The 15,662-nt window shown below is 47.9% G+C and overlaps 2 protein-coding genes across 2 annotated transcripts; one reads left to right on the top strand and one right to left on the bottom strand.

Annotated features, from left to right (window-relative positions):
• Positions 1-153: 153 nt before the first annotated feature.
• LOC124350580 (zinc finger protein Noc-like) lies at positions 154-3,796 on the bottom strand. Its single transcript, XM_046801351.1, has 2 exons — positions 2,286-3,796; positions 154-2,129 (listed from the first exon to the last, which is right to left on the bottom strand). The coding sequence occupies exons 1-2, from the start codon at positions 2,349-2,351 to the stop codon at positions 333-335; spliced, it is 1,863 nt and encodes a 620-aa protein (XP_046657307.1). The 5' UTR covers positions 2,352-3,796; the 3' UTR covers positions 154-332.
• An 8,936-nt stretch (positions 3,797-12,732) lies between these two features.
• On the top strand, positions 12,733-15,283 carry LOC124350574 (zinc finger protein Noc-like). The gene is made up of 2 exons (XM_046801342.1): positions 12,733-13,114; positions 13,193-15,283. Exons 1-2 carry the CDS (start codon positions 12,992-12,994, stop codon positions 15,068-15,070), a joined length of 2,001 nt encoding a protein of 666 aa, XP_046657298.1. The 5' UTR covers positions 12,733-12,991; the 3' UTR covers positions 15,071-15,283.
• Positions 15,284-15,662: the final 379 nt, after the last annotated feature.

Below are 15,662 nucleotides of genomic sequence, written 5' to 3'. Positions count from 1 at the left end.
TTCCGGCCGTTTATTACACATCAGCATCGTCATCATCATCATCATCATCTGCATACACAAAAATGATGATGATGACTGCCCCAGGCATCCGCCCGTTAGACGTATCCCCCACCGTTAAGATAAGAAAAATTATAAAAAAATCAATTTTTTTCCTTTTGAATTTTCCTGATTATTTTATTGGTACGGATGTCAAACGGGAGAGAAAGTCGAAACTATTTTTACAAAACAAAACAAGAAAAACGAAATTACAATGGCCGAATCACTCGACACGCACTCAAATTGGGGTGGATGGGCTGTACACTTGGAGGAACCAAAATAGTTCCAGTTTTGTATTAAGGCGGTGCTGCTCCTCCTGGAGGTGCGGGACCCGCAGACGGAAGGACTACACCCTGCTGCTGCTGCTGCTGTCTAGAACCTGACGGCTGATTGGCCGCCTGCTGCTGCTGCTGATGGGCGAAAAGTGACAGGTGAGAGTAGTAAGGGGCAAGGGCCGGATTCAAATGCTGGAAAAGTGATGCCGTCGACGGAGGTGGTGCTGGGCCGTAAGGTCCGGCAGCGGCGGCCATAGCCTGCGCCATGGCAGCCGCCATTCCCGGATGATGGTGCGGATGGAACGGGAAAGGACTACTCGGTTGTTGTTGTTGTTGCTGCTGCTGTTGTTGTGTGGTTGCCGGATTACTTTTGCCGTACGGATGATAACGTGCGGCTGACAATGGACTGAGGGGCGGAGTCGGATAGGCTGCCCGCATCATCGATGATGGATGGGCCGATGGATGAGCGAAAGCTGCCGCGCTCACTGGGCCGTCCGATGAATTGGCCGCCGCCACCGCGGCTGCCGAGAGATTCGTGTGCGTGCGGAGGTGCTGGAGGAGATCGTCGGATGAGCCGAATCTTTTGCCGCAATAATTGTCGCCCACGATCCAATTGCAAACGTACGGCCGGTTGTTGTGCGGCGAAGACGGGCCGGGGCTGGACGACGACATCATCAAGTGCTGGGCAGAAATCGGGACTTTGAGGTGGTCGCATTGGACGCCCAAACCGCATCCGGCCGTGCACACCATGTGAACTCCTGACGACGAAGGTGGTCCGTTGTTGTTGTTGTTGGCTGGGCATCCGGTGCAGTAAGGATCACGACACGGAGGATTTGGATCAGATTTGGATCCGGCTCGATTGACTGCAGCGTTGCCATATTGTTGTTGCTGTTGCTGTTGCATGGCTTGCTGGAGAGCGGCGGAATAAGCGGCGGCCGGATGGCCGGCCAAGTAGCCGCTCATCATAGCAGCGGCGGTGGATGTGGGGATAAAAGGATTGTGTCCGGCGGCGACGGAAGAGGAAGATTTGGCGGCATTCAAGGCACTGGCGTAGGCGCCGAAATCCATGGCTGACGGATGATGAGGCGGACCGTAACCCCCACCTCCTCCTCCTCCTGCGTAAGGAGATGAATGCGGAGGAGGCGGATAAGGGGAGCCGTAGGGTCCACCGCCCATTCCGGCGGCGGCGGCCATCAGGGATTTGTAACTGTTGGCAAGGGACAAGGCAGCGACGGAAGAAGAAGAAGATGAATCGGGTGATCCGGCTAGTGCTGCCGCCATCATTAGGTGGTGGTGGTGAGACGATGGATGGATGGAAGGATGCTGTTGTTGTTGTTGCTGTGACGGGTGTAGGAGGAGGTGACTCATCAATCCTGTTGACACACTGGCCGCCGTCGTTGTCGTCGGTGATTGGTGATCCATCGGGGGACCAGCAGACGATAAATTCTGGCCCGCTGCTGCTGCTGGCCCACCACCGCTGGATCGATTGGGGTTTTTAGGTGAAGTGCTTTTCGATCGGCGATCCGTTGGCGTCAGTCGGTTGTTGTTTTCGTTGTTGTTGTTCTTTTTGTTTTTAGTCGTTGTTGTCGTTGGAGTGATGACTGCCGGATCGCTGGATCGGTTGTTATTGTCGACGGACAAGACTGGACTGCTTTTGCTTTCACTTTTCTTGCGTTCCGTTGTTGTTGGTTGTGTTGTTGTTGTTGTTCCGCTGGACGATAAAGTGGACGACGACGACGTCTTGACGGCCGGAGGATCTGCTCCGATTTGACTGCAAGTCTGGGCCAGCAGAGCCAACGGACTTTTCTTCGAATCCATCTGGATCATCCGTCGAAAAAAAAATAAAAAAATGTCAGAAAAATGCCGAGCCCCGTAATAAAATGGAAAGAAAAAAAGAAGAAACTGGATTGATCTAGACGCGACCCCTTTGGGTCATGTGAGTTTGGAGTATAGAATCACGTGAAAATGTCATACCGTGGTGGGTGGTGGCGGGTTGAGATATTCCGGTCGCAAATACGGATTGCCGTTGGATGAAAGCATTATCTGCTGCTGGGAAGAAATCGCACACTTTTCTTATTTCTTATTTCTTTCCAAATTGTAATTTTTTTAAAAATATCAATTGACACTTTTATTGGGAGAGTCAAAGGGGTTGGTGGTAAGGAGAACACGTACACGTCCAGCAGGGACGAAGCTCAGGAGCCGACTGAGTTTGTCTGTTGTCTGCCCTCGTCACAAGTTGCTGAGACTGCCAGTCGTGGCGCATTGGCGGCGGCGGCTACTGTTTAGTCTTCCTCCTACTTTTCTTTCTTTTCTCTTTTTCTTCTGATTTTGATGATTTTTATGGTTATTATTGAGGAGGGAGGTCCCCAATGCACTTCTCTTTTCCCAACCATTCGATTGATGACAAGCCGCTGCCGCCGCCATCGCCGTGATTGCCTTTACCTTCCATGTCTGGGTGTGGAAGCGGAGTAGTGTAGAGAGGGGGGAAATGGCTGGCTGGCCGTGTGTGTGTGTCAGCTGCTCATTACACCCGAGATGGATGAGCTAATGGGCCGCATCAGCTGATACACATCCGCTCGACTGTAGGACTGTAGGCTATACAGCCGGCAGCCGTTTTTAGTTTGGCTCTACCAGGACGGCCATCATTAACACTCTGTTGGATCAAACACAACACAGTGTGTCCATCCATCACCGCAATCCCTTCCACCCACCCACCAAATAAAAAAGAAGGAAAAAGTTGTTGGCCAGCAAAGAAGAAGAAACTGTGGGCGAAAAAATAATCAAAAAATAAAATAAAAAAGAGAATGGGAGGGCGGCAGTCAAGAAAAATGAGCGAACGAGTCAAGAAGAAGAATGAGCTGCTGGGGCTCCCGACCCCTTCATCATTCATCATGTCCGGCCGATCCTTCCGCCTGGATCGTCAGCCCCAGCCATCCAGTTCCAGCTAGTAAGAGGAGGGGGATCATCAAAAGGAGCTGCTGCCAGACTGGCAGAGAAGTAGAGAAAGACACGACCGAATGTCAAGCCGGCCATGACTGATGGTTTTCTTCTTCTCTCTGGTGCTGCCGCCGCTATACTTTCCTTGATAACATGTTTCGGGTTGTTGTTGTTGTTGTTGTTGCTGTTGTTGTTGGGTGGTTAGAATAAAAGAGAGAAGGAAGGAGAGAGAGCCATATCGCCAAATTGTAACGTAGGACGAGACGGGCACGGCACCTTGAGGCGACGGGGGCAACAAGTCCGCCGGAATGATGAATCGACTGGCCGCCGTCGGAATGATGGATCGTCTGCTGCTGTCCCGTTTTTTCTCTTCTTCTTTTTCCACCCGTCACGTCACGCACTCGAAAGAAACTAGGCGTCTCTCTCCTCATATCTTTCGTGCTCAACATCGTACCTCTCTTTGACTACTAGAATGTACATATTGTGTAGTGTACAAGGCAGGATCGACAGGAGCAGCAGGAGCTTCTGGCGTGTCATTTTTGTCCTCCTCTTATCTCTGCTGACGGGCGGACGGGCGGAAAAAATAAACAGGAGCAAAAAAAGTGTCGGCAACTTCTTTGACTCTATCGACTCTGTTGGTTGTGTGTGTGTGACGTCACACACATCCGCTACCGTCGCGGCGGCTCTGATGTCTTTCCATCGCCACGTCGTTAATGCATCCCCCCCATCGGCGAACGCACATGGCCGTCCCCTGGGCGCGGCCGTCCGCACGAGGAAAAAAATATAAGAAACTTCTTTTTCTTTCTTTTTCTTTTCTGGTTGTTTTTGAAGTTGCTGACGCCGAGCAAAGTGAGTCTGTTCCACTTTGCGCCCAACTTTCTTCTTCTTCTTCTACTTGGGGGAACGACGACGTCGTGAAATGACGCGCGACTGATTGGCTGTCGACATTGTCAGACACTCGGGCCCAATGGCTCCCACAAGGTTGTTGCTGCTGCTGTTGGTGTTGTTGTTGTTGGAGTACAAACTCATCCGTCATCTTCACGTCAAGTGAGTCGGAGGAGCGATGAGCCAGCACAAAAGGCGTCATCATCCACTTGTCTTTTTTCTTTTCTCTTTTTCACGATGAACGAACGGACGTCCACCACATGTGTGTCTCTTATTCTTCTTCTTCTCTTGGCACGACACCTCTCATCTCTGTGAGTTGATTATTTATTTTTTTTCGGCAGTTTGAAACGGCGCCAAATTCAAAATAATAAAAAAAACAAGGTCAACAACACCAACCGGGCCATTATTTTTCCAACGCTCAACACACCGCACATACAATTTGATCATTGCGGGTTCACACACAAAAAGTACAAAACATTTGATGGATCGCGAAAAAAATAATAAAAAAAAGAAGAAGAATTTCCCCTTTAGTGCGGATCCATCCGTCTTATTTGTAGCCCGGCAACCACCCGATGTCTATTTCCTCTCTAGTCAGTCAGTCAGTCGGTCGTACATCATTCGGGTCGTTGCTGGCGGCGGCCTCGACGACCCAAAGTGATGGATCGGCCTGTCTTTTCTCTCTCTACTACTACTCCAAAGGGTATGGATGGGGGGGAAAATAAAAGGGCGGACTGGACTGGCTGGGCTGCTGGCCCGTCTGTTTCTTTTGCGCGCGCGTCGTTTGTCATGTGCCCAGCAGCTAGGAAAGAAGAAGAAGAAAAGGGGCAGGCCATCAAGGTTAATGACTGCCTTGGACCTGACACACTCCTGTTATTAAGCCGTCGTCGATTTCCACCTTCTTCTTTGCTGCTGCTGCTTTTTAATAATAATTCTTCTTCTTTTTTCGTCGATAAATCATGGCCGGTGCTGACAGGTTAATGCCTCGGCCGTTTCTTCTTCTTTTGACTTGTGTGGGTGGAGCAAATCACGCCAATAATCATCGCCCATTGATTCGCCAACGACATTTTGCGCCGATCAACATTTTTAGAAATTTTTTTGAAATAAACGCGGCGAAACAAGAAACGAAAGATTTTTCTTCCGGGGGTTGATGGATGGTGATGGAATTCCGTGACGACCGAATAGGAAAAAAAGAAAAAAGGACGAAAAGGACGAAAAGGGTCGATCCATCTTTGTGTGTGAGGAAGACTTGTCTGTTTCATCATTTCCCCAACAGCGAGGACACAGAGAAGAAGAAGAAGAAGAAGAGACGGGCGGCAGGATGGATGGCACTGCTGCCTGTCATCAACGTCGTCCCTCCGCATAGTCCCCGCTGGATGTGATATCTGGTGAAACATCAATCGATCGACAAGTTCTTTTCTTTTTCTTCTATTTCCTCTTGGCCCAGCGGTAGCAGCAGCAGCAACACAAGAGTCAAATGTTGGTATAAGAGAGACACGTCGTGAATAACAAATTCCGGCCCAGCCGACCGACATTGATCCACGGCTCTCGACTATAGTCACATGCAAATGAGGGGGAAATTCAAGCAATTACCCAACAACAACAACCAGAAATCGAACCGAGAAAGAAAAAGAAAAAAGAAAATACAAAATAAAAAAGTTAGAAAGACGAAGAATATGGATCGATGCCCGTCAGTTGTGCTCGTGCCCATCCATCACTCGGCTTCTATAAAAAAAAAACCGGTCAGAAGAAAATGAAAATGGAAAAAAGAGAAAAATAAAAGGGGAAAAACCAAATTCTCAACTTTCTGATATGGCGCTGCTGCTGCAACTGTCGCAGTCGACAAAAGGAGCACACGCGATATCAAATGGGAGGAAAAACAACAAGTCGCTGACAAAGATGGATGTGTCAACTCACGACAACGCCAAAAAAAGAAAAAAGAAAAAGAACCTGCCACTGGGAAATTGTCTTTTCCAGATCAATAATTTCTGCATTTCTTCTTCTTCTCCTTGTACTCCTTACCAACTATTTTTAACACTCGGCAGTCATCCATCTTGTGTCTTGTCTTGCCAGTTTCCCTTCGTGTCTGCTCAGTTTTCATGCCCCCCCAAACACAATGGCCCAACTCCATCCATCAAATCCAACCCAACCCAACCACCCAAAAAAAACCTGAAAAAAAAGAAAAAGTTAAAGAAAAAACCGCAGGGCCCGTCAAATAAATCACGAGCTAGTCGCGAAATAACCGAAAACAACGTGAATTACGACATTGCGCCATCTCTAAAAATTCAACTTGAAAAAAAAAAAATAAAAATTTCGATAGGAGACAACACGACACGTCAAGTACAAAAAAGAGATGCTCAAAGTCATTACGTCGCCCCTGTTGTTCTCCATTCGACTTTCATAAATCAATGCGCTGTGCTGCTCCCGTTCGAGTACACCCAGCCATCCAGTCAGCCATCAGCTGCCGTGTAGTTTATCAACGTCTCCCGTGTCGGCACTCGGCTCCTTATCTCCTACAGGAGATGCGCACGTCCCCCATTTTCTTCTTCTTTTTGAGAAAAAAGAGGAGCCAATGGACGTCATGAAAAGCGACAGCTCCACATGACCTTCTCAAACCCACCCACCCACCCACCAGAGCGTTTCTCTTATATTACACAAGGACGTGACTATTGACTGAACACACCACCAGGAAAAAGAAGAAGAAGAAGGAGGAGGAGGAGGCTGGTAGCTGTCAGCTGTTTATATCAACGACGACATCGTTCATTGTCTGCCTGACTGCATGTGTGTGCGTGTGTGTGTCTTGTGTGTACGTGACACGTCTCTCCCCCTTCCCCTCTCTCTTCTCCATGACACGCTCAATTACCACAGCAGAGCGGCACACACACAAAATCACGTCATCTTCGCCAATAATTCCCCCCACCCAACCGACGATGACGTCATTTTATTTGTTTTAAAAAATGGACAATTTCGCGTAGGATTTTTTTTTCACTTTTTTCACTTTTTTATTGGGAAAACATTTTGTCGGACATGGCGGCAGCGGCGGCGGGAATTTTGAAAATTATAGACGGACGGATGGGAGACAATTTATTGGATGGGCCGCCGGCCGCTGGCGATTCTCGTGAGCCACACGTGATTTCCTGTTGGTCATTTTCTTTCTTCTCTGCTGCTGCTGGTCGTTTTGTTTTGTTTTCACAAGAAAAAAAGTTTATGGCATTTCTTTTTACGAGCAATTGAGTCGAGACTTTATTGCCGATTTGGAAAAATGCCGGTGACGATTTTGACCAGCAACGTTATTTTTTGGGGTTGTTTTATTATTTGTGTGTCTGTTTCGAATGCGTCGCTTCCCGCCATTTACATCTCCATAAAATTAAATGTTTTTTTCTTTCTTTCTTTCTTTCTTTCTTTCTGTTCTCTCTCTCTCTCCTTATGTTTGATATCCCATTTCTAAATGTCTAAAAATTGGTTTTTATGGCCGCCGCCGCCGCCGCCGCCCGGCCTTTTTTCTTTTTTTCCCGTCCCGCTAGGACAAGAGAAAATGTCCGTTGGTCTCTCTCTGTATACTTAGTCGCCATTTCTTACGTCCATCCAGGGGTAAAACACGGGGGGCTGGAAAAATGATGATTAATAATAATCATCTTCCACCTCCTCCTTCCGCACACAATTCCGGCTCTCTCTCTCTCTCTCCCTTGTGTGTGTAATCTGTGGACTTTGAGTGGTGACTGTGGCCTTGGAGTCGACGGGAGTCTGACGAAACGCTAATGACATGTACGCAGTCCCGTCGTTTTCGATGGACTATAACGTACCTAAGATTTACTTTTGAAAAAACAAACGGGAGCAAAAGAGTCGCGGCGGAAACGAGGCCCACCAACTTTATTAAAATTCATTTGGGCGTCGATGGAAGAAAAAAAGGAAAAAAAAAGCGCTAATGGATGTTATTTGTTCTGGAACACACGGGAGAGAGAGAGAGATACGGCGGCCGTCCGTCCATTGCGCCGAGTGGGTGGAGTCCGGTAATGACAAGGTGAGCTCGAGCGCGCCCAGGTAAAAGTCAAGAAATAAAAAGAAGAAGAAAAAGAAAAAGATGATGAGAGACAAGAGACACCGACTGTCAAAACGAGGAGGCGGCTCCTAACTGGAAAAAAAGAAAAAAAGGTGGAACACACACACACACACAGGAGCCAGCAGGACCGGTTTTATTCCCGCGTGTCGCAATGGCACACGGCGCCAAGCGCAATCAAAAAGACGACGACGCGCATATAGAAAAAGAAGTTTTTTCTCTTTTTCCGATTTTTTTGACAGGTGACAGTTGTCAGCCGACAGGAGAGAGGGGGGGAAGAAGGAGAAAAGTCCATTATCAAAGGCAAAAGAGATGAAAATAGTCGGACGGAGGAGAACCTGTCAGATTCAGCGTCATCACGCCCCACCAACCCACTCACATGTCGCCTGCAACCCAAAGGCAACAGCTTATTTTGACATGGTCTTTTGACAGCACCACCACCATCACCACCCTCTTCTCTTCTCTCCTTCCATCCAACGATGGATAATATGCGGTGGATGGATGGATGGATGGGGGAGCAGCAGCAGCAGCTTTGGGCTGTCTCAACACACACAAGAGGAAATAAAGGACGACACACACAATTGACATGTTGAAAGGTTCTAGGCAACAACTACCCACGCAACAACTTTTCATTCTTCTTCTTCTTCTTTGACTTTGACTTTGACTTGGCCTAAAATCGTTAGATTTTTTCACGAAAAAACGGGAAAAAAGAGAGAGATGGATGCGCACCGTGTTTGGTGGCCATCCTTCATCCTTGTCATTTTTGCGTTTTCATAAGAATAAAAGCCTCGAGCCTTTTTTTTCCAAATGAATTACGACGACTGGCGGCGGCAACGGCAACGGCGGCGTGCGTGCTGTACACACATCCATAGACATACACAGCAAAACGAGGCAGTTTATTATTCGTTTTTGTGTGCCCAGCAGAGAGAGAGAGAGCAGCCAGCCCCCCTGTCGAGCTGTTAAGCTGCCCACATATATTATTATAATATATATAACTACTATAACTTTTCCTTCTTTTCACAGAGAGAGGATTGTTGCCCGGCATGGAGAGAGAGAGGGGGGGGAGCCATATATATATACTTGACTGGGATGTTTATGTATGTGCGTGTAAATGGCCCTGTTGTCGGCTGTGTGCGGATCACATAAGGATTTTTCTCCTTTTTTATTTATTTCGGGGGGGCCACCAACAACATGATTTAGGTGACGTTTCTTCTTCTTCTTCTTCTTTTTTCCACCATTTTTATATTATTTTTTGGGGTTAGGAGCAAAGTTCAACGACAGGCGCATTTTTGGGTGAACAATAAAAATCGGCAGATCAAAAGCGGCGGTGTCGGCTCTTATCAGAAATCTAAAAAAGGCGGCGACTGTCTCTTGTTCCTTCGTATATATACGCACGTCTCATTTCGCTAATGTCTTATTGGCCGGTGGGAATGTGTGGCGTGGCCGGCCAGTGTTTCTGTTTAGGCTGTGCAAGAGGAAAAACAGACGTGCGCTTGGCCTATCCAGCAGCAGTAGAGAATCTAAATAAAACGTCGTCGTTTGTTGATGGCTAATAGCCGCACCGACCAGTCGGCCAGTCCCCCGTGAGTTTACAAAAGTCAAGAAGCCGACCGACACACACACACATCAATTATTGAAGCCGCCGGGTAGACCGGGCAGGAGATAGTGGAGACAAACCAGAAGACACACAAGAGAGAAAGAGAGGGGGGGATCTCAGCAGCAGCAGCCACCCACAAAAATATAATATGACGAGCGGCGGCGTAATAATTCTTCATCAGCCGATAGTCGAGCGCGGCTCTATAATAAATCTCCAGCCCCGAAACAAAACACAAAAGGGCCGTCGTCCGCGCGCTATCTCTCTTTTTTTGATTTTTATGGCAGTTTGGGGGCTTTTTTTATATGGCCCACTCTGATTATACTCTTGTTTTTTATTTTTATTCCACCAATTCCAAAAGGAAATAAAAGAGACGAGAAATTCTTCTGGCACCAACGTGTCACTACAAAACTCGCAGATTGTGTGTCTTACTCTTTTTCATATATAAATTTTTATTTATTTTTATGGCAGTGATGAAATTTAGTTGGGTTCTCCCCCGCTGGCTTCAATAAATCTTTTCCCCCATTTTCACAGTTGTTACACATCAAAACGGAGAATATAATAATATTATAAAAGGAGTAGAGGGGGGATATGTACGATAATAATTCATTTTTCCTTTTTTTGGCCTGCCCCAGTCTATAACGCCATCGGCTCGTTTGTTGACCACCTAATGATCAAACACGTTTTTCTAGACTATACCACAGTCGCAGCAAACAATCGATCCTGCACTGCACGGTGAAGAGGGGGGTGGAAATGCTGCGCCACCCACGCACCAGTGGAAACGAGACGGATGTGAAACGGGAAAAAAGGTCATCCATCATCTCGTCAAGGCCCCCCAGCAACGAGGGAAAGAAAAGCGGAAGATGGATTGACACGTCTATTCCACTGAACGATACCACGGGAAAAACTTTTCTTCTTCTTCTTCTTCTTCTTCTTCTTCTTCTTTTGAAATTGACTTGTGTGTCGCTCCGACGACGGCCCAACACGGTTTTCTAGTTAATAAGAGAAATGGGTTTTTTCTTCTTTTACTACTACTGCGATGAGGTGGCAACACTGCGGGAAACGGCCGATAAATCATTAGCCATTTTGGTAAGGAAAAATATTTGAAAAAAAAAATTGTTCATCATCACGGCCGTCATATAAATAACTTTTCCCCTTGGAAAAAAAGTCGCCAGTCGTATTTTATTTTTGTATTCTAGTAAAAATAAAAAAAATGTAATTTACGATTTTTCCCGACACACAGAGAAAAACGAGGAGTTGTTAAGTGCCATCGTTTCGGCTTCCCCCCTTTTTTGTTTTTGCGTCGTGAATCAAAACACAAGAGAAAGCGACGACTGGATGGAAGAAGAAGAAGAAAAAACAACTCAAGAAAAGACATTAGCATTTCTTGCTATGGGGAAAAGAAACCCTGAGCGATAATCAACCCCCTTTGGACTGGTGGTGGGGGAGGAGGCGAATGGAATAATCAACTTTTTTTTTTCAGTCGTTGGGGTAGGAAAGTCATAAATTTCCCAAATCAAAAGGGGATCCAACGGTCCAGCAGCAGCACATCCATGTGATGACCAGCTTTTCCGTCTATTATATGGCGCGGTTGTTGCTGGGAGAGACCCGCCACAGCGGCGGCGGGTGGGCGGGTGTCTATACTCTTTTCTGACTGGAGGAATAAGAACCTTTAACCTCTTCTTCTTCTTCTAACCGCCACTTGTCTGTCGATCCTTTTTTCTTAATTCCATTAATAATTTACGAGATAATTTCCCACCTCCCTCCCACTCGATTTCCCAGTGACTCTAGTGAGGGATGGCATGACTTTTAGCGGTGGCGCTGCTTGTCGTATCATTCAAATAAATCACCACACCTATTTGATAGAGGAGACAAGTGCTCATTTAATCGCTGACAAACGGGCGCTGGCGGCCCGTTTGTGTGTGATGAAATGGCCGAAAAAAGAAAAGAAAAAGAAAAGAAAAAAAGAGTGGGGGCAATAACGCGGCGACAAGATGACGGCGGCGGCGGCGGTTCGGCATCTTTTTGATGTTTTACTGTCGTCATTCCGCGCCCATTTCCTTCCCAGCTCTTCTCTCTCTTCTCTAGCGGCGGCGGCGGCACTTATTGGTACGTGTACCCTCGAGGATATATACGAGAGAGAGAAGGAATTGTCACAGCGACATCTATTAGATCTACACCACCACTACTCGTCGTCTAATATAAGCGGCAACAAATAAAAAACTCAAAAGGCCCTTCTTTTTTTTTATTGCGTTATATCATATAAATATGTACACCATATCTATCTTCTTCTTCCCCCCATCTTTGGAGAAGGAAAAAGATTTATCGCTTTATTGGGACGCCCCTTTTTAATATTTTTATTCCAAGATTTTTTCGTATTCGCCCAGTTTTCTTTTTATTGTTTCAAATTGGCGACTGTTGCCGCCATTGGGGAGGAAAAACACAACCAAATAGATCCGTTTCGCGCGGTTCGGTAGTTGTGTGTACCGAAACTTTTGCCCAGTTTGAAATCAAAGAAGAAGAAGAAGAAGTGATTCAATCGTGGAGTCTGACAGGGCCCCCAAAGGAGACGCCCGTCGCTCGCCGATTGGTCAGCGGTGGGTCTTTTCTTCTTCTTCTTCTTCTCCAGCCAAAAAATAAAATAAAAAAAAAGAATTTTCTGTAAAAATGTGCGGCTGTCATCATCACTCGCGCTCTGGGTGGTACAGAAACCACAACTTTTACTTCTTCTTCTTCTTCTTCTTTCTTTTTGAGATGGTGGGGGCTGTCGGTGGTTTGAATATCGCGCCACCAAACGGGCGACAACACACACACACACATTTCCGATCAATCCATTCTTCTTCTTCTTCTTCTTCTTTCTGTTTCTGTACAGAAATGTTGTTGGATTGACGCGTAGTATATATATAAGAGATAAACCCGAGACTCTCTCTCTGCTCGCTGCATGGGGGCGAGGCTCTCCACGGAGCGTGCGCGGGCGGGCGGGCGGAGAATATAGCAAAAAGGGACGGACCACCCCACACACACACACCATCGGCCCCCCGAAAAAAGAGAGGGGCGACCAGCACACAACTCCATTTTATTCGAGGAGGAGCGTCAGTTGGAGTCGAGACTTGCACCCAGACGGACGTGTTTTTCTGTGTTCTATTAACAAGTTTTGATTTCGTACAACTTTGGCTTTAGTGTGGCCCATTAAATTGAGGACGGACGGATATGCTCCAAGTGTTGGAATCTGATTCTATAACGCATCGAAACAACAACAACAACGACAACGACAACAACATGTTGACCAACGGATCTAACCAATACATCCAGCCGGATTATCTCACCACTACGGTAAACATTTCGACTCTCTTTTAAAATCAATTTTAGAAATTCATTTCTAAATGGGAAATTGTTTAAAAAATTAAACAGCTGGATTCAAAGAGGAGTCCATTGGCTCTGCTGGCCCAGACTTGCAGCCAAATCGGGGCCGATCCCACCCCGTCAACAACAACCTCAACAACATTGTCGTCCTCTTCTTCATCGTCGTCGTCGTCTTCGTCGTCCATTTCCGTCACCAAAAATTTGAGCGACAAACCGTCGAAGAAACTCGCCCACTCGTCCGATGCTGGCGCAAACAGCGACAAATCCAGCCGGAAGACTCCGCCGCAATCAAAAAGCCAACAACAACAACAGTATCTCGATCCTTATGGCCGTCACGAGTCGGCCAAAGAATCGTCCGAATCGTCCAGCAACAAATCGGGATTCAAAAGTCCGTCGACCAAATCGGCGTCGGCCACTTCACCTTCAAACAACAACAACAACAACTCTCAGCAACAACAATCTCAACAAGATTCGAAATTTATGGTCGAGCAGCAGCGCATGGTTCTGGACATGGCCATGCAACAACAGCAACAACAACAACAACAGCAAAATCAGTTGTCAAAGGATATCCAGCAATCGATGCTGGCCGCTTACCACCAGCACCGACCCTCGCCCGTTTTCCCGTCGCCGCTGTCGGTTGGCAGTTTGACTGGGCATCACCACCACCCGCTCAGCCCCTACCACCACCCGGGATTGGCCGGCCTAGACGCCGCCACGGCCGCCGCCCTGGGAGCGTTCAGACACCCGGCCTATTCGGCAGCAGTGGCCCACCATTTGGGCGGATATCCGTCGGTACATCACGTGCCCGTCTCGCTGGGCCTCTCCTTGGCCAGCTACCAACAAGCGCTCAGCGCCGTTTCCTACGGCCAGCGATTGCAACAACAACATCAAACCTCCTCGTCCAGCAAAGCGGGAGGCGAGTCGGCCGGCATTTGCCGCGATCCTTATTGCACCGGATGTCCAAACAGCAGCCCGGCATCAGCAGCGGCCAGCACCGCCGTTTCATCTTCAAATTCCCCCAACAACAACAACAACAACAACAACTCGTCTTCTTCTCCAGCAGCCACAACAACAACAACCTCAACTGCTTCAATGACATCGAGCAGTAATTGCCCGGCTGGTTGCACCCAGTGCGATCACATGACGAGAACAACCGCCAATCATTTCACGTCCAGCAGTGGCAGTTCCAGCAGTGGCGGCCTAGGCCTGACCAGTTCGACGGCGGCGCTGTCGTCCAGTTTGTCGATGAGCACGTCGACTCCGTCGACCATCGTCACGCCGGCCTCTGCCTCCGACTCGACTCTGCTGACATTGCGGCCGTACGTTTGCAACTGGATCGCGGCCGACCATTACTGCGGCAAGCGATTCCCGTCGTCCGAGGAGCTGCTCCAGCACCTCCGCACCCACACGAGTCTGTCAGTACCGCCGGCCGTGACGTCGTCAGCTGCTGCCGAGCCGTCGCTGAGTTCTCCGTCGTCGTCCAGTTACTCGCCGGGAGGCATTCATCCCCATCACCACCAGCTGCTCAATCCGTCGCTACATCCGCACAGCGCCCATTTGTTGGCCGCCTCGGCTGCCGCCGCCCTCCACCGGACTTATCCGACTCCGCCTCTCAGTCCCCTGTCCATGGCCCGTTACCACCCGTACAGCACGGCTGCCGCCGCCAGTTCCAGCAAACATTTGTCCAGCAGCGGACAGCAGTCGGCACTTCAACACTCGCCACTTTCAACGTCGGCCGGGCCACCACCGCCGACAGCCGGAGCGCCACCACCCCCCAATAGCAATCCGGCCCTCCTCTCTCTCCATCACCACCACAACCCGTACGCGGCTGCTGCCAGTTTGGCCGGCCTGCCCAGCTACTACCCCACTCATCCTTATTCGCTTTACAGCCAGCGGATGTTGGCCGGCGCTGGAGTTTTACCTTGAAAATTTTCGTTTTTTAATTATTTCTTTGTTGTAATTTTAATTGCCGTGTTTTTATTTTTTATCACCTCTTTTTTTTTCAAACCAAAATTCAATTTTCTTTAACTCTATATTTCTTTCTTCGTGTGTGTGTGTGTGTGTGTATAGGAGTTATTACCAGTTGGCACAATTAATTAACACATTTCGATTCGTTTCTTCTCTCTTTCTCTCTCGATTCAACAGCAAATTTGTGGATAAAATTTTTAAAAATAATAACATTTTGGAAGATTTCACCTTTTTTGAATATTTGACACGAACACGACTGTAAATATAATTACAAAAAAATACAAAAATCTGAATTGAAAAACCGCCTAAATAGAATTTTATTTTTTATTCCCCTCCGACTGTCGTCAATATTTCAACGGGGGAGAGAGGGGGGTGAGACAGTTGCTACTAGACGTCGGTCGACGCCTTGTCTGCGTGTGTCAGGCCCATTGGCAGTTTGAGCGGCGACGACGACGACGACGACGCCGGTTGTCGTCTGGTCGTAAAATGGCCATTAGTTTGGGCGTTGAAAGCTCCTTCCCCCCCGACGGGGCAACGAGTCGCGTCCGCA

This window comes from Daphnia pulicaria, chromosome 7, assembly GCF_021234035.1.
Source record: "Daphnia pulicaria isolate SC F1-1A chromosome 7, SC_F0-13Bv2, whole genome shotgun sequence".
In the NCBI taxonomy this organism is placed as follows: domain Eukaryota; kingdom Metazoa; phylum Arthropoda; class Branchiopoda; order Diplostraca; family Daphniidae; genus Daphnia; species Daphnia pulicaria.
The sequence above is the reverse complement of the archived record's forward strand: the minus strand, read 5'-3'. Positions and strand labels throughout refer to the sequence as shown.

Excerpts from the sequence above, each read along its gene's own strand:
- LOC124350580 (XM_046801351.1), bottom strand. The coding sequence starts at position 2,351 with ATGCTTTCATCCAACGGCAATCCGTATTTGCGACCGGAATATCTCAAC. Across the intron at positions 2,130-2,285 it reads ACCCGCCACCACCCACCACG|ATGGATTCGAAGAAAAGTCC; the intron begins GTATGACATTTT and ends CGGATGATCCAG.
- LOC124350574 (XM_046801342.1), top strand. The coding sequence starts at position 12,992 with ATGCTCCAAGTGTTGGAATCTGATTCTATAACGCATCGAAACAACAAC. Across the intron at positions 13,115-13,192 it reads CGGATTATCTCACCACTACG|CTGGATTCAAAGAGGAGTCC; the intron begins GTAAACATTTCG and ends AAAATTAAACAG.